Source organism: Balaenoptera ricei, chromosome 8 (assembly GCF_028023285.1).
Source record: "Balaenoptera ricei isolate mBalRic1 chromosome 8, mBalRic1.hap2, whole genome shotgun sequence".
NCBI classification, from domain to species: Eukaryota; Metazoa; Chordata; class Mammalia; order Artiodactyla; family Balaenopteridae; genus Balaenoptera; species Balaenoptera ricei.
This window is the reverse complement of record NC_082646.1, coordinates 4168994-4192271: the sequence shown is the minus strand read 5'-3', so window position 1 is coordinate 4192271 and position 23278 is coordinate 4168994. Positions and strand designations below refer to the sequence as shown.

Sequence of the window (23278 nt, the reverse complement as noted above, 5' to 3'; positions counted from 1 at the left end):
TTTCCATCATTGTCTTTGTACCACAGCTGTGTGCACTATTAGTTCCCATTTTGCGATTTCTCGAGTTTCGTTGAGGAGAACAAGAACCAGAGCCTGTGCCGCGCGACCCACCCGGGCGTGGCCCCACTTCTCTCTCCCGTCTCTCTCCTGTCCCTGGACCCTCGACGTCCGGAAAGACAGTACACACATCGAAGAAACACATTTTCTTAATCAAACTCGATTAATCTTCCTCTCGTTAAGAATCTAGGCCGCTTTCTTCTTATAAACTAGGTTTTACTTAGAACCGCTTCAAACTTCTTTCACAGCTACTTCCAACCTGTCGTGCAGAGAGCATCCTCAGTTCTCTCCACTAGATGGAAACACGTCAGTCAAGCTGGTGTTCCTCCCTGGTTGGCAAATAGTGGTTTCCAAATAAAGCCAATCGCTCTTCCCTAGCTGGCTGAGTGCCTGCCCCTAGTTCCTGTTAGATTGTTGGGAGGGGTCTCGAATTGGAAACCACTAAGGGGAGGGGAACATCATTCCATATTACCATCCATAAATTCCCTGACCTTACGTCTCTGACCACACCAGAGTGAACCAGAGTCAAAACAATGTAAGTTGTATTATTTAAAAAAAAAAAAAAGTAATGATCTCAGAAGCTCTTGTAACTTGTACACATACAAACAAGAAAGATGTTTATTAAAAAAAAATATTTATTAATTTTTACACCTGCTGAGTAGCACAAGACTATTAACACTATAACTCACTGAATGTACAGTAAATGTTCACATTTAAATAACAGGATAAGGTCAACATTTTCAACCTGTGGGTCAGCTTCAGCATCTCATGAAGTGCTTTTTAGCCCTACATATCTTAAGAGTCTTTTGAAAGGATAATTCCAAATCAGAAAACAGTTCCAGAAGATCAAAACAATAGGTTTCTCTGGAATAACAGGAATTTTACATGATGAAATGTCTGTTTATGTGGGCACAAATGAAACAGTAAAAATGTAAAATCTCTATGTAACCTACTCCAAAATGCTCACACTGCACTGATCCAAGTCTACAGTGCCAGTGTGTCTTAGGCGAGGCCACAGTATGAACATTGGCTACAGACATTTTTTCCAAATTGGGTCTTCAGATGGCTTATAATCTGCCATCTCTTCAAATCCAAGTCCTTTTGAAAAGCCATTATCTTAGAATAAATATACAGAATACCTGATCTTAAAGCAATGTTGTTTGGCTTGACTGCCACACCTGCATCTCTGGTTGATAATATACAAATTAGTTTTAGAGTCTTTACTTATTCCACATAAGGACAAAAAAACAAAAGGGAAAAAAAAGAACTTAGATGGGAAAGAAACAGAGGTCCTTCCGCAATACTTTTTCTCTTCTGTGTATTTTAAAACTTGAAATAACTGGCATAAAATGAACATTCCATTCAGTGATAGTTTTCCATTTTAATCAGTAAGTTATTCCTGAGGGGAGGGAGGAATACCTTGCTGGTTCAAATTAAAAAGGAACCAACAGGACCAAATTTAAGTTATAAAAACTAAACTGGACCTTTGGGAAAGTCTAATATGCTTTACCTAGCAAGTCTCTCTAGACTGGACACTAGGATATTTATAATCATCACATTGTAGGACTTTGGGACTCAAAAATCTCTATATTGTGATACAGAGTCAATATTTTCTATTGAAAACATCAGCATTACCTCTGTTACCAAAGATATAGAGTCCATTTTCATTTTCTACACAATTAGCAAGTAACTCTCAAGTTCTCTTAGTGCCTAAATTGTCAGGGATAACTAAATGACTGAGGTCTCAATAATAAAGTGCAAAGTCTACGTATTAGTAAAGTTACTTTACAGAATTGTTTACTTTTCAAAAAGGTGTCTTTACCATAAAGAAGCGACTATACTTCTTAATTTATAGAACCAGTTTTTACCCAGAAATGTCAATAAAAAAATTATTTAACTTCATTTGAAACTGAAGGTAGGTCTTTCTGTTCTGGAATGATAAATTCTACCATGCCATAATTATTCTAAAAATGTATTAGTATGTCACAAAAAGTTGTTAAACTACATACTGATTTCTGCAGTGTTTTATGTGCACAACTGGAATGTACAGTAAAAAGAAGGGAAATATTTTCCCCATTGAATTCACAGCTAATAAGACTCCCAAACAGGAACAATGATAAGAAAAACTATCACTGAGGCAGTTTTTCTCCCTCTCCCAACTGACAATGTAATATTAAGATTGAATTCCTTCCAGATCCCTTACAATTACTCTAACATATTATAAATGGTCCCCACATTTTTATTTTTCCCCTAGGTGTGAAGTTGGTCATCTTACCAAAAGGTCCAGATGAATTGCAATATATTTAAAGTTGAAAGTGTTAAGAAATAAGGAGGACCACCTTTGCATCCAACCTGAAAGAATGTTCATTTTAAGACAGAATTAGAAGTACTAAAATACACTGCATGCTGTGAGCGAGGGTTGCAGGTACACCTAGTACGAGCAAGGATTCACCCTTTACCAATGAGTGGTAAATGGATCCTGAAAGGCAGGACAAGGTCTCAGTGCTTTTTATGCTCTATATAGTTGTTTTAGTGTCAATAATTTTTCTTGGTACTGTCATCTCCAATATCTCCTTCTTCATACAAGTACAACCAGAGAATGGGAGGCCAACCTGTAACCTGGGAGTCTAAATTCTGTTGACACCAAGCATCCTTTTCTTGTACAGGGAGTCCACAGTTGTGGAGTAATAAAGTAAGATCTATCAGAACATGAGGTTCTGGCCTAGTCCACTGAGGGCCAGGGTCTGTGGAAAGCACTACCAATAGCCCAACAACGGTTTTCCAAAAAAGGCAAGTTTTTTAAAAATCAGCAATAAGAAAAATTTAGGTAACAGTTTTTCCTTCAGACCATCACTGATGAAACCTTTGCTTCATCATTTTCATTTTCATATTCAATGGGCTCCCTTTGTTAAGTTACTGAGAATGCAAACTCTCAAGATGAAGCAGTTCCGACCTAATACACGCCCATAAAATGCCCCTTCGCCTTTGGTGCCATGGCTTGGAATCAACAAGTCCAGTGGCCATGGACTTGGCACATCCTTTATCCACCTTTGGTACAAACACAATACACTGCTTAATATTTCCACAAAGGAAAAGTAAGGCTTATCTATGTGTTAAAAAACCAACTCAAGAGCAAGGCAAGGTTTCTCTGTCTTGAAATCTACTTTCCCCTGAAAGATCTCCATTCCATGGCAGAAACTCCTAGGGTTTGAAGAGTCCATTTGGTAAAGATGACCTTGATAAAATAAGCCCCAGTGTATGTATAAGCATCAAAACTGTGATTTCCAAACTCTTGAGTGATAAATCTTAAAAAAGAGTTCTAAGTGTCAGAAGCTTCCAGACGTTCCAGACGTATGAATAAGAAAAGACATGATGTGACTGTTTGATTCTGGCTCAAGGATGGAAGTTAAGGTTTAGTGATGTGCACTTCGCTGCTCCCATTCCCGTTGGTGGTGGTTGTAATGATGTACTGGGTGGGCTGTTGGCTGGTGGTCTGGGGGTCCAAGTCACCATGCGCAGTTGGCTGAACCTGGACTCCACCAGTGAGAGCAGAAGCTTGCTTTTCCTCCAATTCTGATTGACTTTCTGATAGCACATAATGACCCTAGAGCAGGAAGAAAAGGATCTTTAGAAATCTGAGGCCTAAAGTGGGGGGTAGAGTTATGGGGCACGGTGGGGAGAAGGAATATGCAAAGAAATGTTACATGGGGAACCAAACTAGGCACCTATGGGAGATGCTTTGCCTAATTCATTTAGAGAAGTAGACTACAGAGGTAACTTAAGGGAGCACCTTGGTCGTCGTACCAAATGATACAGTGAGGAAGTTCAGGGACAGAAATTTGCATCATGATGGTAACCTACCTGGCAAAGAAAATGTGCTATGGTATTGTCCCTGAGAATTTAGAAATTCATAAAATAAGGTGACTATCTGTCAGTTAATATTTAAGATTAATACAAAATGGATCAAAGGAGAGATATTTAAATTCTCCTTAAAGAGGCAGAATGATGCCCAAGTCAAGATCAATGGTTCCCAGACTTCAGAATTTCAAAGACCAGCAAAATTAAAGTAAGAATAAATGTTCCCAAATTTTATTTTGCCAAATAAAATCATTTTTTAAATGCTACTGTCAAATGAGAGACATTTTAACACTCAAAAGCATAGGAAGAACACAATCTTAGAATGAAAGTCTTTTGCATTGAATAAATTTAACTTTATGAAAACATACATTGTCTTAATTTTTCTTCATTTTCCCTCTGATCATGAAAAAAACGTCTCCATAGACCTGCAGCTAACTCTGTCCCTACATTAACATTTTTAAAGACAGAATGTGTCTGTAAGAGGGAGAACTGGTCAGCTACACAGGCTGAGAAAAAAAGGAGTCACAGAGGAAAACTTGGGCAGCATCCTTTCCAAGCACTGTCCAGAGAGAAAGCCACAGCCAAATACCCATTTGATTTATCAAGGGCCGTATGTTCTGAGTCCACACTCATCAAGCCACTCTTTGATCAGGATTTGGTTTCCTGTGTGGGTCCTTCTCTAGCAGGAGGGGGCTGGTTCTCAACCAAGGGTCCATGGACACCTAGGCAGTTCATAGGTAGGCTTCAGAGAATCTATAAACAAAACTGTACATCAAATTTGTATGTATACTGTGGCAGATGGAAGGGAACATCCTTGGCTATATAATCGGTTTCCCAAATGGGTTCCTGGCCAAAAAAGGGTAGAATCAGTGAGTCCCCACAAAGAGCAAATAATTTCACTGATTATGCCAATGAGACTATTCCATTTTATATTAGTTATTGTTTCCATTGACAATAGTGTTACTCTGGATTTATACATCTCTCCTAAGTCTAGTTAATGTGAATTCATGTGCTGAGAAATGGGTGAGCTCTCAGTGTGCTTTGAAAAATAAATAAATAAATAAATAAATCCGGTTTCTGAGGCCACTAGACTACCCTGCTACTCTTTGAGGCCTCTTGGGAAATAGTCTTCCCCTGGGAACATCTCAATATCCCTAGTCACTTAAGAGTATTTTTCTTAATGTACATACTCTGTCTTCCAGAGGCAGGCCAAAAGAAACCAGTGAAGATAAAAACAGAGGTAGCAGATATAATCAACATTGACAGGCCTAACCTAAATATAACAAAATAATTTATGGCAATGTTTTTCACCTGGGGTGGGTGAATTGTTTAAAATAATTTAAAAGAGCTCCATAATAGATTCATCATATTATTTTCTTCCAACCCAGTTGAGGACCAATAGTCATGAAGACTAATATACTTTCTAAGAAGCACATTAAAAAGATGATTATCTACATGTATATATATGTATACGGATCTAGGAGGTTCATTATAGTTATTAATTGAATAGATCTTTATTGAGCATTTGCTATAGCCCAGCCTCCTGTGCAAAAGCACTGAGGATAAAGAGATAAAGACAAAGACCTAGGTTTCAAGGAATTAATTGCCTACTGGGAAAAGATAGTAAACCAATAATTAAAATAAACTGTGCTACCCCCTATGTTCATAACAGCACTATTCACAATAGCCAAGACATGGAAACAGCCTAAATGTCCATAGACAGAGGAATGGATGGAGAAGATGTGGTACATATATACAATGGAATACTACTCAGCCATAAAAAAAGAATGAAATAATGCCATTTGCAGCAACATGGATGCAACTAGAGATTATCACACTAAGTGAAGTAAGTCAGAAAGAGAAAGACAAATACCATATGATATCACTTACATGTGGAATCTAAAATATGGCACAAACGAACCTATCTACAAAACAGAAACGGACCGACAGACGTAGAGAACAGACTTGTGGTTGCCAAGGGGGCTGGGGAGGGAGAGAGACAGATTGAGAGTTTGGGGTTAGCAGATGCAAACTATCACATTTAGAATGGAGAAACAACAAGGTTCTTCTGGATAGCACAGGGAACTATATCTAATCTCCTGGGATAAACCATAATGGAAAAGAATATTTTTAAAAATACAGAAATTTTTAATGTAAAGAAGAATGTATATATGTGTAAAATTGAGTCACTTTGCTGTATAGCTGAGATTGGCACACCATTGTATATCAACTACACTTCAAAGAAAAAAGTAAAAAAGAAATAAAATTTAAAAAAAAATAAACTGTGCTATAATATAGCACCACAAGAAATTACAGGAATACAGAGGAGGTGCCTCTAACTCAGATGTGAAGAGTTTGGGAGAAGATGGGGGAGGGCGAGGGTGGTGCAGCGTGGGGAACAGGAAAACCCTCCAAGCAGCACAGCTTACTGGAGTCACCGCCTTCACTTGGCCAGTGGTGACCGGAGTTGCCACGCCACTGTCTGTAATCACAAACTGACCCGGGGGGAGCGTCATCATCTGAATCTCCGATGCTGAAAAACAGGAAGGAGCCATAGTTCAGTGGTCTCAGATTTTAATACAAGTTGTAGAAACAAATACCTAACCAGTGACCACATTCCCTGCTGAGTCACTTTCCATGGATTTGCTTGCTCTGAGCGTCTTAGGCTGATATGATTTCTTGATACAGCAAAAGAACCTCTGATTAAGAATTGATCACATGAGGCTAGTAGAGAGTTACCAAATGTCGGAAACAATCAATGCATCTCCTTCAAAATGTGGCTTCTGAATATCCAGAAAGACAAATACTCAAAAATTTTAAAACCTTGAGATAAGTTACAAAGATTCACCTGTTAGCTCAATATTTTTATCTTTTACGGTCACATTTGATTACTGGCACAATGTATCCACTATTGCCTAGCAATCACAACTTAGTCTAACATGAATTTTACTTCACTACCGTGTTATTAAAGCTAATTAAAAACAGAGTTCACCCTAGCACCCAGTTGACAGCCTCTAAATCACATCCTCTACTCAAAGGAACCAGGACTTCTTGGGAAAATGGCTGATTCCAAACCTGGGTCAGAAATGTACAAGGTGAGCCTGGAATCTGGTGTCATACCAGCGTGTAAGACATTATAAAAGACTGCAGGGTCATGTGGGAAAGATACAGAAAGATGTTCCCACTAGCCAAAGATGGGATAATCTGAGCATCAACAAGGATAATGACTGCAATTTTTTTTTTTTTAAATAAATTTATTTATTTATTTATTTATTTAATATTTGGCTGCGTTGGGTCTTCGTTGCTGCGTGCAGGCTTTCGCTAGTTGCTGCAAGCAGGTGCTACTCTTCGTTGCAGTGCACGGGCTTCTCATTGCAGTGGCTTCTCTTGTTGCGAAGCACGGGCTCTAGGCACACGGGCTTCAGTAGTTGTGGCTCACGTGCTCTAGAGCACAGGTTCAGTAGTTGTGGTGCACGGGCTTAGTTGCTCCGCGGCATGTGGGATCTTCCGGGACCAGGGCTCGAACCCCTGTCCCCTGCATTGACAGGTGGATTCTTAACCACTGCGCCACCAGGGAAGCCCTGACTACAATGGTTTGAAACACATCCAGTGGGTTGAAATTCACAAGTACCCAGCGATACTAAGACACACACACGCCCGGCATCGGTCACCTTGGATAATACTAGGAAACAACTCACTATTTTGAAAACTGGTAAATAAAGGAGATGAGCCGAGTATTTAAAGCATCTCTTCTGCCGTTCCTGTACAAATTGTACCTCAGAGTAACCTGATGGTTAAGGTGAAATTGTTTTCGTTATGGAAGTTTTCTAGCAATAAGTATATAAAGAATGATAGAATATGACAACTTTGCAATCCCTATTGAAATAGTGGAGCAAAGGAAAAAGACAGACAAGCATTATGTGCCTCCCGATGGAACTACACACCAACCGCTATGGAGTGTTTTTGGGGAAAAAAACTGAACCTGAATCTGATCAAGCCTCTAGGTTTAACTGCCCATCTATAGGAAATAAAAGGGACAGAGGAAAGCATCTTAAATGACAATACAGGGATGTCAACAGCAAAACCCAGAATGTGGGGAACTCTACAAACAAATGACCCAGTTTCTTCAACATGTTAATTGCAACTTAAAAGAGAGAAGGCGAGCACATGTATTAAAAGAAACTCAAAAGGTATAATCGATTGCAATGTATGGCCCTTATTTGGAACCCAATTTGAAAACCCGACTATTAAAAAGACATTTATGGGACTTCCCCGATGGCGCAGTGGTTAAGACTCCGCACTCCCAGTGCAGGGGGCCTGGGTTCAATCCCTGGTCAGGGAACTAGATCCCACATGCCGCAACTAAGAGTTCGCATGCCACAACTAAGGAGCCCACCTGCCGCAACTAAGGAGCCCACCTGCCGCAACTAAGACCCAGCGCGACCAAATAAACAAATAAATAAAATATTTTTTTAAAAAGACATTTATGAGATAATCACAGAAATATGAACACTGGATATTTGATGGTATTAAAGAATTACTGTAATTTATTTTTAGGTGTGATAACGACACTTACAGTTGTGGGGTTTTTTAAAAAATATTTATGGATGAAATGATATGAATTATTATATAGTTGGAGGACTGGGAGAGGATGACAGCATGTACGTATCAGATGAGACTGGCCATGATAACTGCTGAAGCTGGATAATGGGTACAGGCGCGCTCATTATACTGTTCTATTTTGTGTGTGTGTGTGTGTGTGTGTATATATACACACACACACACACACACACACATATATTTTTTTGGCCGTGCCGCGCAACTTGCAGGATCTTAGTTCCCCCACCAGCGATTGAACCCGGGCCCTCAGCTGTGAAAGCACGGACTCCTAACAACTGGACCGCCAGGGAATTCCCTATTTTTGTATATTTTAAACTTTTTTCCTAATAAAAATTTTCAGATTGTTTCATCAAGTTGGAATGCTAGTTCTTACTATTATTACAGTGGCTGTCAGCATCATTTCCACGTTCCTCTCACAGGAATTAAACTGAGTATAAATGTCTATCTATTTACCAGGATTCTACTGGGATTTATCACGAGGAGGAATCCTTCCCTGACAGAAACTAGACTCAGCTCTCATTGTGACCACCAATATTTAGGAGAATAGATGGTAAAGATAACTAAATGGTAGCGTTTGAGCCTGGTCTCCACACCAAATCTACATAACACAGCCAAAGATCAATCACAGCAGAGACGGACCCAAAAAAAGAAATCAGTAGTAGTAGGAGAGAGATCAACACAGCCCTTATTCCTCCTAGCTCCTACTACTGAGCTCTAACTGTTACTGTTTCTTCCAGATCTTCAATGATAAGGTCTCAAACTTTTCAGCTCATACCCAAGGCTGTTGTCCCCACCAAGATTTTTTACCTGTTTGACCTTTGGCAGCCAGGCTAAACTGCTTCTGGTAGCACTAACCTCAGGGTTTTGAAATCAGCTACTCATATATCTATCTCCACGAGATAATGGTCTCTTTGAGCCCAAGACTGTCTCGTTGGGAAGGGCAGCACAGTGGGCTGGTTTACAGTGTAAACTCTGGAGCCAGACTGCCTGGGTTCCAGGCCTCCGTTTAGTAGCTATGTTCCTTGGACGAGTTGCGCTGTGTCTAAATTGTCTTATCTGTAAAATGCAAGTGACGATTGTACTTTCCTAGGAGGTTGTTGTGAATACTGGATGTGATATGGATGCAGTTTAGAATCATTCCTGGCACATGGTAAGAGCTTGATGAAAGTTAGCTAACCTTATTATTGCGTGGTGTTACTTATACGAATGTCAGTATTAATCTTTCGTACACGCAGGGTCTAGCACAGTGATATTCAGTAAATATTGGTGGAAGAGGTGAATCATGACCTCATACCCTCAATCCGCCTACTCTATTACTTAAACCACCTGCCTACACGTCCTCCAGCAATATTCCTGAAGTCTTGGAAAAATGTCATTTCAGGGTGGCCCTGAATCAGACGCCACCTTGAATTGTGTCATGAAACTCACTGAAGTACAAGCTCTACAGAGTGTAGAAAATGGCCAATGACCCTTTAAGCCAGAAAATGGATGATAAAGCTGATGAAATTCCTCCCCGTGGCTGCAGGTTCCCCACCCGCACCCAGGAGGGCCACCCTCACTTACAGTAGCCGCGGAAGGAATTCCAGGCATTGGGGAGGTACGTGTGCTGGACCGTGGTGCTCTGGGGCTGCTGCTGGAGGGCCTGGCCCTGCGAGGAGCTGCCTGCAACCTGGGAGGGGCTGAGCCCCTGCTGAGACTGCTGCGGGGAGGGGCTCAGCGGCTGCCCTGCCACCTCGAGAGAAAAGAGACCAGGATGCGTTAAACTGTCAACTAGCCACTGAAGAAAGTACATCGTGATCATGGGGACTGTAACACTGAAGGTGGCGCTGCTAAAATAGTAATATTTTAAATAAGAACAGAATTAATGGCAAGCAATCATAACTAGGAAATCCTAATTAGTTTCCAAAGGATTATCTACAAGGGTATCCAAAAACTTAATTTCCGTATGCTTGTTATAAAAGTAAATGAAGGAAAGTATAATTATCTTCATGACATTAAAAAAAACCTGAGAAGCCCAATAACTTGCCGGTGTCACAAAGCTAACCTGTAACACAAACTGAAGTAGAACCCGGAAGTCAGAATCCCCATTGATGTGCACTGGATACTCCCCCAGTTAGTGGAGATAAACACGGGGATACATCCCACCTACAGGATAAAGCCCCCGCCCCACTATCTGCCATTCAAGCCCTCCACGCTCCAGCTCCGGTGCTGTTTGCAAACACCATCTCCTGTCACTAACCTACACAGTCTTTACAAATATACCTCAATTTCCCACCTCTGTGTCTTTACTCACAGTGAGCGCATGTTCAGATCATAATGCTTCCCCAGCTACCATATCAAAATCATACCCCTCCTTCAAGACCTAATTCAAACACCACTTCTACAAAATTTTCCTTGATTCCCTGCTAAACAGCGTCTTGCCCTCACCTGAACTCCACTAACCTAATGACACATCCACATGGTCCTCAGACCCAGGCCAGAGGGAGCCCTGCAGGGATCTTGGCTGGCCCTTCTCCAGCTGTGCCCTTCTCACGTGAGGCCTCACAGACCTTGGAAATGGCCCTGCACCCACTTCTGGGACCCGCACAAGTCTCTTCCCTAGGCTTGGCCTCCTGCAGGGGTCCTGTCTCCTGGATGTGGCCCCTCTAACAGTATTCGGGCACCTGGGACCAAAGGGGTGGCCATGGATCGCCATTTGCAGGGTTGTGGATGGAGCTGAGACACATGGGATGGGGTGTCCACGTGGTACACAGGCCCTGTGAGTGCGGGAAGGAGCCTGAGTGAGGAGAAAGGGGAAGCAGGCTTGGGGACGGCTGTCCCTGGGCCACCTCATCCTGACAAGGAACTCTGAGTCTGTCCTGGCCCTCCAGCCTCGGCTTCCTTTGAGAAACTTAGAAGTGTGAAGCTAGTGGGCGTGGGAAACTCACAGCCCCTTGTGGATAGAGGCTGCCTGTCCTGGGCTGGGAGAAGTCACCAGAAACCTTACTGGGGGAGTGGGAAGGAGGGGCAATCAGATGTCAAGCATCCCCCCACCCCCCAAGAAATAGGAAGGCAGAGAAAGTGCATGTTTATCCTATGGATTCCACAGCAACTGGAGCCAGCAAAAGAGAGAGAGACATCCTTTCTCCTGCATTCCTCCCACCCCTACCGGGCCGCTGCCAGCGCCAGCCATGTGTTTGGCAGAAAAATGCATTGAATTTTGAATTGGCACTATCCATGTTATTTAGTATCCATTGTTACTTTATGTATATTTTTCAATTTTATCATTATGAAAGTACCTATGTCAAGCAGGGAAGACAGAACATGTTTATTTAATGATTTGTGAACTTGATTGAAACTTTTAACTACTCAGGATGATGGTATGCCGGCCTTCATTTGTGCTGTGGAACCTGGGAATGTCAGGGGTGGGTCTACAGGCATCCTTTATGGCTCAGACACCTTCATTTCATGCCCTATTTACTTATATATAGGTGTTATATCCCTACTAGACTCTAAGCTCCTTGAGGGCAAGACCTAGAAAAGTTTCCTGCAAAGACTAAGAATTTAATAAACGTTTTTTGAATGGATGTGTAGCTCTGCTATCTCAATGATAGTCTCTGTCACACAAACACAGTAATACTCCACAAAGTCACTGTTCCAAAATTATAGAAACAACCTAGCAATTGCCGACTGTCGTGTAGCCATTTAGAACAGGAAGCAAAGGCCAATGTTGTCTCTAGGAGATCAGAGCCCAGGGCTCCATCTGGACAGGGGAAGCTAAGCACTTAATGGAAGTGTGTCCCTAATACCAACAGAAAAATTGGAGGCAGAGATAAGAGTCTTTAAAGGCCCGCAAAATAATGATATCATTTCCATAGTCAAGGAGACCAGGTCTGAAGATCACATGTCTTTGCTCTTAGTACATCTTCAGGGTCCCTGAGGCCACGTGAACCTGAGACTAGTCCCTGGAGCAGCGTACCTGGGAGGCGGGCGCAGCCGGGGCGGGGGGCTCCGTGACCTGGATGTGTTGCACCTGGATGGCGTGCTGCGTGTAGGTCTGAGGGTCGTGGAGCTGGGCGACGTCCACCGTGGACTGCTGAGACTGGTGAGGGGAAGTGGCCTGCGGGAGGAGAAACCCAGACCCACGCCGATTAAGGTTAAAGGAAAGCCTTCCAGAGCAAAGGTGTAGCTAAAACAACATCCCAGCAGCAGAACAGGCAGGGCTTCAGAGCCAGGGCTCGCTCCCGGAGGGCCCACACTGGGGCCAAGCTGGCAAGCATCAGGGGAGAAAATAGTTTTAAAAATTATGCTTGTTAACCATAAGACAGTAACGCGATTTCATTCTGGAAGAGGAGGAGATGAGGGAATACAGCTCGTAATAAGAAGCTGAATGAGAAGCTCTCAGGAATCAAAAATCTTTTTTCCCTTAAGTTTCAATTAATTTTAATGGCCTACCCTTTATCAGTTAAAAGAGATCAAAGGAGAAAATTTGTTTTCAGCTTGTCACACTTAACCACTAGAACAGTGGTTCCTAACCTTTTAGGTATCACAGACATCAGAATCTGGTGAAAGTACAGACCCTTTTTCTAAAATAATGTACATATATATCATAATTTACAGACAACTTCAGGGATTCATAGATTCCTCCAAAGCCTAAAATTAAGAACCCTCCTATTAAAAAAAAAAAAAAAAAAAGATAAAGATAGTCAATGACCGTGGCAACTTCCTCTTTCCTGCTTTCATATTAGTTTTAAATTTTCAGAGTCCAATTTATTTCAAAGCAAAACGTTTGTTTATGTGTGCCTTGAGTACATTTCCTTAGTATAATTAAATGAAACAATAGTTCTGGGAGGACTTTTTTCTTTTAGCTCCTGAATCAGTAAGAATGAGGTATTAATTACTTTGCAGAAGGAACAGTTACAACTTGCTACTAATAAGGTACTAATCGATATTCAAAATTCACAGTTATTCCTTACAACCTCCCACTGATAGATGTCATTCGATGCCTGGGTAGGGGCTGATCAGACGGGCTCCTCACCAGGTAGCCCACCTGGGGCCCAGGGTAAGGGTTCAGAAGAGGCTCAGTGCTGGCCTGCAGTAGGGCAGGATAGTGGTATACACTGGAGCCAAAAATCTCTGGATACTACTGACAGAAATCTCTTACACTGCTGAGTCCAGAGCCCTCGACAGCCAGGGCTTTACAAATGTCTTAGACTCCAAGCTGACATGCACAGTGTGTAGGGCCCAGTCCCAGCTCTGAGAATTAGGTGTTTTAGTTGACCCCAGCTGCTGTGTTGGCTGGTGGCAATATGGGCATTCACGCAGGTAAAGAGAAATAAACGCAGGACAGTACCGGGGCCACCTGCACCACTTGAAGCTGTATGTGCTGAGGCTGCTGTAGACCAGATGTAGACTGCGACACAGGAATGTACTGGATTCTCTGGTAGTCCCCTTGTGGCGTTCGGTAATCCGTCGTTAAGGTCTGGGACAGTTCCGTCATAGCCTGGGTTAGCAAGTCCGTTGTCTGCAAAAATCACAAAAAAGCACATCAGCTGATAACACTGCTGCTTGTAGCTAGTTCGGTGCTCTGAAATCCTACAAAAAGTTGGTTTGTCTAACTGGTGGGATCATGGGACCACAGATAAGCCCTGAGCTCAGATAGAAAAATAGCCAGAGTTGAGAAGGTGTTGGAAGATTACCTATATACCTGTAGCTGTCTGTCTGTGTCAGGCCCAGGGAGTTACCCCGGAGGTGCTGACAATCTTGCGGTGAACAAGCAGCACTGAGAATTTCCTGCTACTCCTTTTACAGAGAGCTTTGGAAAGCGCCGACTGGGAGACCCAATCGTTAAGCATCATGCCTGGTACAGAACCCTGAAGGGTGGTGGGCTACATCTGCAGCCAATTAAACACCAAGACAGACATGGCCTTGGCACTGAAGCTGCGATGGGCAGCGGAGGACAGGAGTCGCTCTTACCGGTCACGCACTTACCACCACAGTCTCTCCGGTAGCACTGTCTGTAGTTAGAACAGCTGGAGCCGCACTGATCACGGCTGTTGTCAGAGGTGTGTGTACGGTGTTGGGGAGCTGGGCGTACTCTGGATGCTTCTTTCGAATGTGCTGTACCATCTTGGTCTGAAAAGTGATGGCAAAAACCAAGAAGAATTACTAGAATAGGTTATTTTCGATCTTTCTCAAATGCAAGCCCTCCAATGGTTCCTAGGGTCCTTCATGTTATGTTTAAAAAAAAAAAGAGGAACACTGGCTCTGCCTGCCCTTCCTGAAGCGGGACAAAGGTATGAAAGGGAAAAAAGAAGACGCTGGAAAGAAAGTAAAGACTCGTGTGACCCCCACGCTCTCAGGCAAGGTCAGAACACCTCCCCGCATCCCCTGATCCCACCAATACCTGCAGCAGTCAATGACAAGCCCCGCAGCAAAAATGACCCCCTTTTCAAGAACCATCATTTAAGTTCTTACGTTAGCGCTGCTGCAAGCCTGAGCTCATAAACCACGAGCAGAGAATATTCAAATCGGAGACCCACCTCGGGCCAAGGGAAAAGGAAACCATTCAAGTGCTCAGATGGCACTAATTCCCGGGAAAGTCCACCGTATTCTCTTCCCGTTCTGTGCTATGCTCCCTGTTCTCAGGAAGCAGCTCCTTTAGCCCCCCCCCCCCATCAATTCAGAAGACGCCATCACGGCATCTGGATAAGTACCATCTTCTCTTAAGCAATGTTCCCTTAAACCATGACCTGGGTTCCGACGTGGCCCAAAGCCTTCCCCGTACCTTGCTGCTGTACTGTTTGGAGCAGTGAGGGCAGCACACGGGCGGGGTAGCTATAGTGCCTGTGAGCTGGGTGTGAGTGCTCAGCATGGGGTCTGGTTCTCCAGGGCCAGCAGGACGAAGTTTCCGAATGCTTGGTGGGAGCTCAGCCCCAGGATGGTTCTTCAGAATATGGGCTTTTCGCTTGCTGGCACTTTTATAAACCTGCAAATTCAAAAGCTTGGCCATGAAAGCAGTATATACTTCCACTTTCTTGCTTAAGGCAATTTAACAATTTCATTACAAGGAAATGAGAAGAAGTATTCACATAGTCCAAAATAAAATATATTAACAGATATATTGAAGGATAATGAAGATATAACATAAATCAGAATTAACGTAAGAACATAACATACATATGTGAGGCATCTGCCTTGAATTTATACATCTAAGATAGGAATAGTAAAAACACCTTTACCTTTACCCTAAAGTTTAAGAGGTGAATATATAGTCATAGAAACAATTTCTTTCTTTTTTTTTTTTTTGAAACAATTTCTTTTAAGGCCAGTTCACCCTTTAGTCTTTCTGTGAAAGCTCTCATGTGATGTACATAGTTGACTACTAGATGCCAAAGAATCTTCCAAAATGGCAAGTCTAATAGCAACTAGAACCTGTAGTGGTGAATCTGCTTAAAAAATGTTTCTTACTTTTAAGTTGACACTACTTATACACAGTTTATAACTGATACAGCTGACATTGTATAAGGAAACAATATTACAACGAAACAATAAATGTATATTCTATTCCTGTGTTTTTTGTAACTATGCAAAAATCAAGAATGGAATAGTACAAACAGAGTATTCCACCACAAGACTTTTTCACATCCTACTCAATCTCCTAGAAATCCAAAATCTACTCTATATTTTACAAGTAGGATGACAAACACCCTCATTTTAGAGCTTAGGAATTTAAAACGAATTCATATACTAAGCTCTTGGTAATAAGCCTCTTCTTTAACAGCAAAAATCACAGAGAGAAGGAACAAGAAAAACACAGTTGACTAATTCTTAAGAAAAAAATTTTGGCTTAAAATGAGGCTGCACTTCTAGCCCTTTCTTGTCTGAATGGAAGACTACTGAGAGACAGGGAACCATCTGTTAAGAGAAACTGCGAGATCCTACTATATATTTATACATGCAGACAAACTGGCCCTGAGTGGGGCTCCCACAGAGGTATCCTCCTATGGACGGTTTCCTTTTACCTTATCACAATACTGACAAAAGTAGTCACGGTTGGGCTTTATGATGGGTAGAGTTAACTCTGGCACCTCTTCTATCTTCATGTCTGGGTGCCTCTTTGATAAGTGATTTACCTAAAAGGAAAAAAAGCAAATGAGAAGAGGAGACCCCGTGACAAGCAGACCCTGAAAAAATGTGAGCAGCTGAAAAACTGTGAGCAGCTGAAATTCTCTGAAGCAACACCCCAAAACATAAGGCCTTTGGCCAGGACCAGCACTGCCAGGTCCCTCTGACACCGACGCGTTAACAGGAGTTAACAGTAATTCAGCAAATTACTGAAGGTGAATTGGGTTGCTGTGGATCCCACCGATAGCCTTTGACTGAAAGAGCTGCTGGTGGAAAAAAGGAAAATCACACTAGCAGGAATTTCTTTCGAGAATTCTCCTGATGCAAGCGTCTCTTTCGTTATTTAGTGCCCTGGCCTTACCGAGCACGTTGAATGAGATACAGATATATTCTGCAAAAACTGTCATCAGGGCCAAATGAGTCGAGAGCGGAGAGCCGGCTCTCCTGGTGCTTCAGCTAACCCGGTTCGCATACCCTGCCTTGGCGGAAAGTCCCCTCCTACTGCTGTGTCATATCTGAAGCAACTGGTGCGGGGGGCTGCAAGGCAACGACCCCGCCAGAGAGTACGTTCGGGAACACAGAAGAGAACAGGAAGAGGCAGCACAGAGCAGAGCCGGAGAGGGGCAAAGCAAAGCAAAACGAGCAACGAAAAGTGATCAACGGACCTCTTCCAAGAGACACCAGAAATGAACCATGGCAAAGGCGGCAAGGGGCGACCAGCGGGGAGAGAAGCCCCAAGCTGGGAACTGTTCGCCTCCGCTTTGTCCCCGGCCAGGGACGAAAGCCAGGGACAGATTTAGTGCAGAATACTGTGCCAGAGCCATCGCCTGAGCAGGGGCGGGCGGTCCGGAGCCTGGCACTGACCAGCATGCCTCGTCTCCGGAAGCCCATCATGCACAGGCGGCACTTGAACGTGAAGCTGTCGTAGTCGGTGGACGTGATGCGCGGCTTGAACGTCTTGGAGCGGCTGATGCGGTCGGCTTTCTTGGCCTCCCTCTCAGGGTTGTGCATCCTCTGCATGTGTTCCCGTAGTTTGTCTTTTCGCTGTTTACAGAGAATTTTTGAGAAGGCAGAGGGGTGGGGAGTGGGAGTAGAAGATTTTTAATCGAAGGGGTAAAAAAAAAATCAATACAAGTTAGCAGTAACACAACCCACCAGGCTACATCCGAGGACACGGCAACCCTGGCTGGGAATTACTCTGTTCGCTAGCAAGTAAGTGCATTCCAATGAGCCTTGCTTGAAAATGACCATTCAGTTTGAAAGCTACACAATGATTTTTGAGAAGAAAGGTTTTGCATTTATGTAGAAGTGATCAAAGGGCACGTGGAATAAGTTTGGTATTAAGAACTACAAGACAGGGACTTCCCTAGCGGTCCAGCGGTTAAGATTCTACACTTCCACCGCAGGGGGTGCGGGTTCCGTCCCTGGTCGGGGGGACTAAGATCCCACATGCCTTGCAGTGCAGCCAAAAAGTTAAAAAAAAAAAAAAAAAAGAACTGCAAGAGAAACTGATAATGAATGGTAGGTAATACTGGATTTACAAAGCCATGTGTGTTCTCAATTACCACACGTTTTAACACACATAATGACATTCCTCTAAATCCCAAATGAATTTAAGTAAGCATCTCTCATCATATAAATTTAGCCGTTCAAGTAAGCAGTTACACTGCCTGCTGTGGATGGGGCACACGGTCTAGGTCACAGCTCTTAGTCTGATCATCTAATCTTCTAGTGATACATGTTGATGCGAGTCCACAGACAGAAAATGAAGCAGAGCCCGTCCTGAATAAAGACAAATTCCAAAACTGCCAGCTCCCTTATCCAGTGAGGCTCTGCTCTTGGACATACGATTTCACTGCTATTGGTCTTATAAAGATTTTGAACCTTTCTACCAGACCAGTTCTTTCCACATTTTGGTACGAGGATGTTTCTGTAACTACTTCATTTTTCAGTACGTTTATTTAACAAACATTTCTTGAATGACCACCGTGTATCTGGAACCATGCTGAGTTCAGAGGTGCAACACCAGGCATCCCCACCACCTCCACATTCTACACAAATGCCTCCTTTTAAAATTAGTTCTCCCCCCCTGAATCCATTTCGGATTCTTTTCCAGTTTCTATGACAGCATGACCTACTCATATTCTGCAGAGTGTCTCTCAGTGACATCATTGCAGAATCATCTGGTTTCCCAACGAAGCATATTTTACCATTTTCACATTTATTTGTTTAACTCTTATCTCTGAGTCTCCCGTGGGTTTTTCCGTTGCTTTCTTCTAAATTCCAGGCACGTTTCTGATACTTATTATTTTTTATCTTAATCCTGGAAGTCATTAACATTCCCCAAAATAGTCTAAGCCCTCTCAGCATCCCACAGATTTCCCACCTCTGTTGGATGACAGTCTTCATGCCCCAGGGCTCAGTTATCAGGCTCTTCCACTTAATAAGTGCTCAGTAAAAAATTTGGTGGGTAAATGTATTGTCCTCTTAGGAGTTCCTCGATAGCAGTTTAGTTCTATTCATTATACACTTGGATTCTTGTAAAAGATGCATTAGTGCTCTGGGGATTTGAATTAATTATTTTGGGAAATTAAGGTGAGTTTTCCCCTTAATTTTATCTTAACAGCTAAGTCAAACATGAGGCACAAAGTACATCTCAAGTCCATTCTTTGAGCATCGATGATACACCCATGAAATGGGCAGGCGCATCCTCAGCTTGTCAATCTCCGTGGCCCGAGAACACCCAGGCTGCCTGCTGGTTCCTACCTTAAACTGCTTCCCACACGTAGAACACAGGAAGTCCTTACGGTCTGAGTGCCGGAGCATATGCAGCCGCAGCTTGTCGGGGCGGCAGAAGGCCTTGTCGCACTCCGTACACTGGTAGATCTTTTCCGAGTGGAAGCTTCGCACGTGTTTTTTCACCTGGCAGTGAGGACACAGAAAGTCAGGGGAAATGACCAAAGGCAGCTCAGCGACGCTAGAGGGAGCCAAACGCTGTGCCGTGGATCTTCATCAACCTGGCCTGGGAGCCAATCAGGTGTGACTGATAACGGGCCTCAGTAACACTATCCCTGTCACAGAGGCCAGGAAGCCTTACCACCCTCGATCTCCCACAGGACTTGAAGAGGAAGAAGAAAATGTTTGCTTAGTCCAAGCCCTGATCATGTGGAACCCATTTTTCTGTCCTTTTTTTTTTTTTTTTTTTTTTAAGATTAAAAGCAAGAGTTCCCTTGGATTTAAATGAATCTTGGTAAAAATTACCTATAAGAGGACAAAAAATAATTCTTTCTCACTTTTTCCTGCTTCCAACATGTATAGAAGCAACTTAGCCCCTTGTAGTAATTGGTCCTTTTACATCTTTCTATCAAATCAGGTTCTGAAGAATTAAAGACATGAATTAGACGAGCGAAAACACATTACCCATATATGAGAACAATACAACACCAGCATCATTTCCCCTTAATTGTGACTTATTCCCTATACTTTTAGATAACTTAAACAAAGGAATATGGCCTCTGAACTCTCTTTGCCATACATACCCAGTGAATAAGAGTTATGGATGGGAGCTAAGTACTGAGTCACATCAAACCACTCCTGCAAGACATTTTCCTTCATTATTTTTGGAGTCTCTTTTGCCATTAAATTCCACCTTAAAGCAACTTCTCTAATTGTCTGTGTAAAGTGAGAAAATTACCAAGACTCCCAACACTAACAGAACTATGATTAAATCCTAGTCTCCTTTTGCTTTGGTAATTTTTTAAAAAAAAAGAGAGAGACACAATATTTTTACTAGATATTTAGACTTAACTTGTTCATTCACTAGCATGTAACAATATTATCACTTGAAGTCCAAATGAAATCATGAATATTCTGGAATTTATCCTCACCCCATTTTGCTCCAGAATATAATACAGGGGAGGAGGTCAGTGCTTAATACAGAAGTATATTAGAGCCAAAACATGGAAGTGACCTAAATGTCTATTGACAGAGGAATGGATAAAGGAGGTGTGGTACATATATACAATGGAATATTACTCAGCCATTAAAAAGAATGAAATAACACCATTTGCAGCAACATGGATGGATCTAGAGGTTGTCATACTGAGTCAAGTAAGTCAGACAGAGAAAGAGAAATCACTTATACGCAGAATCTTAAAAAAAAAAAAAAAGATACAAATGAACTTATTTACAAAACAGAAACAGACTCACAGACTTAGAGAACGAACTTATGGTTACCAGGGGGAAGGGTGGGGGGGGGGGGAGGGATAGATTGGGAGTTTGGGATTGACATGTACACACTGCTATATTTAAAATGGATAACCTGGGCTTCCCTGGTGGCCCAGTGGTTAAGAATCCGCCTGCCAATGCAGGGCACACGGGTTCAATCCCTGGTCTGGGAAGATTCCACATGCCACGGAGCAACTAAGCCCGTGTGCCACAACTACTGAGCCTGCGTGCCACAACTACTGAGCCCATGTGCCTAGAGCCCATGCTCCGCAACAAGAGGAGGCACCACAATGAGAAGCCCGCACACTGCAACGAAGAATAGCCCCCACTCGCTGCAACTAGAGAAAGCCTGCGTGTAGCAACGAAGACCCAACGCAGCCAAAAATAAAATAAATAATAAAAAATAAATAAAATAAAATGGATAACCAACAAGGACCTACTGTATAGCACAGAGAACTCTGCTCAATATTATGTAACAACCTAAATGGGAAAAGAATTTGAAAAAGAATAGATACATGTATATATATAACTGAGTCACTTTGCTGTACACCTGAAACTAACACAACATTGTTAACCAACTATACTCCAATATATAATAAAAAGTTAAAAAAAAGCAGTATGTTATATACCAACTTTCTCTTTGTTTCCTTCCAAAATGCACCACCTTAGTAGCACAAGACAGGAAACCAAAGTGATGGGGAGAAAATGTTTCCAAGCCAGGAAATGGGAGTATGCCTTCTACACGCGCCATATATTTTATGAGTAGTGGGTATTGACAAGGATTAAGAAAGACTTTTTAAAGATTATAACCAGATCTGGGTGTTTATTACTTGTAATACAACTTAAATGTTTAAATGCCAATGTCTTATTTGGACAATTAAGGGTCATAGTAATCTTTTGCTTATGAAAAGTAGGTTGACTGAAGAAATATCATGCTCAACTAAGAAGATGCTGCAAAGAAGGGATGGAAATGCAGATGACAGGCTGTCTCAATCTTCCAAAACTCGAAGTTTCTTTTACCTAAAAGAGGAAGTGTTCAGGCATCGCGGTAGCAGACACTCACCTGGATAAAATCTGGGAACCGTTTCTTACAAGTTGGGCAGGTGAAGTAGCCATCACTGATATGAATGGCCACGTGATCTTTCAACAAATCAAGGCGGTCAAAGGATTCTGGGCAAAAAATGCAAGAGTAAGTCTTCTGGTCCGAGTGGAGCTTCATGTGGCTCTCCAAGGACGCACTGCTGATGAAGCCCTTGTTACAGAGGTCACAGGTCAACGGGCAGCTCCCCTCCCGCCCATGGAAGCGCAAGTGTTGGTCCAGTTTGTCCTTTTCACGGAAGGCCTTCCCACACTGCAAACATTTAAAAGGCCGGAAGGACTTCCGAATAAACAGATGCTGAAGAGCTGCATTCTGAAAGACACACACAAATGAGATTATTTAGTGAGTTAAGTGTGTAAGCAGCTCGCACATTTATAGGAAAAGAGGACAATCTCTGCAATCACAGACTTTCCACAGAAATTAAACTGTAGGACACACAGTTGAAAGATTTTTCTGGTAAAGACATTAAAAATGAAGCCATCCCCAAAGAAGTTCATCTTGAAAAGACAAACTTTTGTGTGCTGTTTTATGTCTATGTGTGTGTGTTTTCTTTTGAAAGGATCTAAGTAACGTTCAAAAAATAGAGGACTTATATTGGGTTGGCCAAAAAGTTCATTTGGGTTTTTCCATAAGATGTTACAGGAAAAACCCGAATAAACTTTTTGGCCAACCCAATAGAGTAAAACAAACCCCAGGTTCAAGTAGAATAAAAATTGAAGATTTGGAAGAAATGACTTGGGATGAGTCACACATGCATGATGAGGTTGGAGTGAGTCAGCCAAATGTTACTTGTTGAAGTCCTTGAGAAAAAGAACTTGAAGCTTGATTCAAATGCTTAGCAAAAATAAAGATAATAAAAAGAACTGAAGCGCAGTAAGTACCAAGGGCTGGGGGAAGGAGGCAGCGGATATGGGGTTTCTTTCGCGGGTGATGAAAATGTCCTGGAATTAGTGGTGATGGTGATGGTTGTGCAACTTTGGGACTATTCTAAAAACCACTACAAAAAACGTGAATTTTATGGTAAGTGAATTATATCTCAATTTATGAAAAAGAACTGAAAGAGAACGAAGATACAGATTTACATGAACGTGTTTGCAGCTGAGACAAGATATGTAAGCACACGTTCTAAATGGAATATGTGCCTTAATCCCTTCCTACTCAGGAAATGCACAGGACAGCTTCTCAGTGTAGCTGGTTAGTTCCATTGGTTAGAATGCCTTGCTAATTAGGTTAAGCTTATTGCTTTGTTCCCTGTCTAGACCAGTCAATTTCGCTCTTTTTTGTTTTTCAGTCACAGATTGCACTTCTAAT

The 23278-nt window shown here is 42.3% G+C and overlaps 1 protein-coding gene across 3 annotated transcripts in view; it reads right to left on the bottom strand.

The window, feature by feature from the left end:
• Positions 1-674: 674 nt before the first annotated feature.
• PRDM10 (PR/SET domain 10) overlaps positions 675-23278 on the bottom strand; it is an 85558-nt gene continuing 62954 nt past the window's right edge. For 2 of the 3 annotated variants that reach the window (XM_059930038.1, XM_059930036.1), the window contains 11 exons: positions 21932-22279; positions 19408-19563; positions 17506-17685; positions 16539-16649; positions 15302-15502; positions 14506-14649; positions 13868-14038; positions 12494-12634; positions 10099-10267; positions 6345-6448; positions 675-3661 (listed from right to left, as the gene is read on the bottom strand). In XM_059930038.1, the coding sequence (XP_059786021.1) occupies positions 3464-3661; positions 6345-6448; positions 10099-10267; positions 12494-12634; positions 13868-14038; positions 14506-14649; positions 15302-15502; positions 16539-16649; positions 17506-17685; positions 19408-19563; positions 21932-22279 (1923 nt within the window). In that variant the 3' untranslated portion in view covers positions 675-3463. Of the gene's footprint in view, positions 3662-6344; positions 6449-10098; positions 10268-12493; positions 12635-13867; positions 14039-14505; positions 14650-15301; positions 15503-16538; positions 16650-17505; positions 17686-19407; positions 19564-21931; positions 22280-23278 lie in introns of those variants that run through there. The other variant, XM_059930037.1, reaches the window with a different exon arrangement.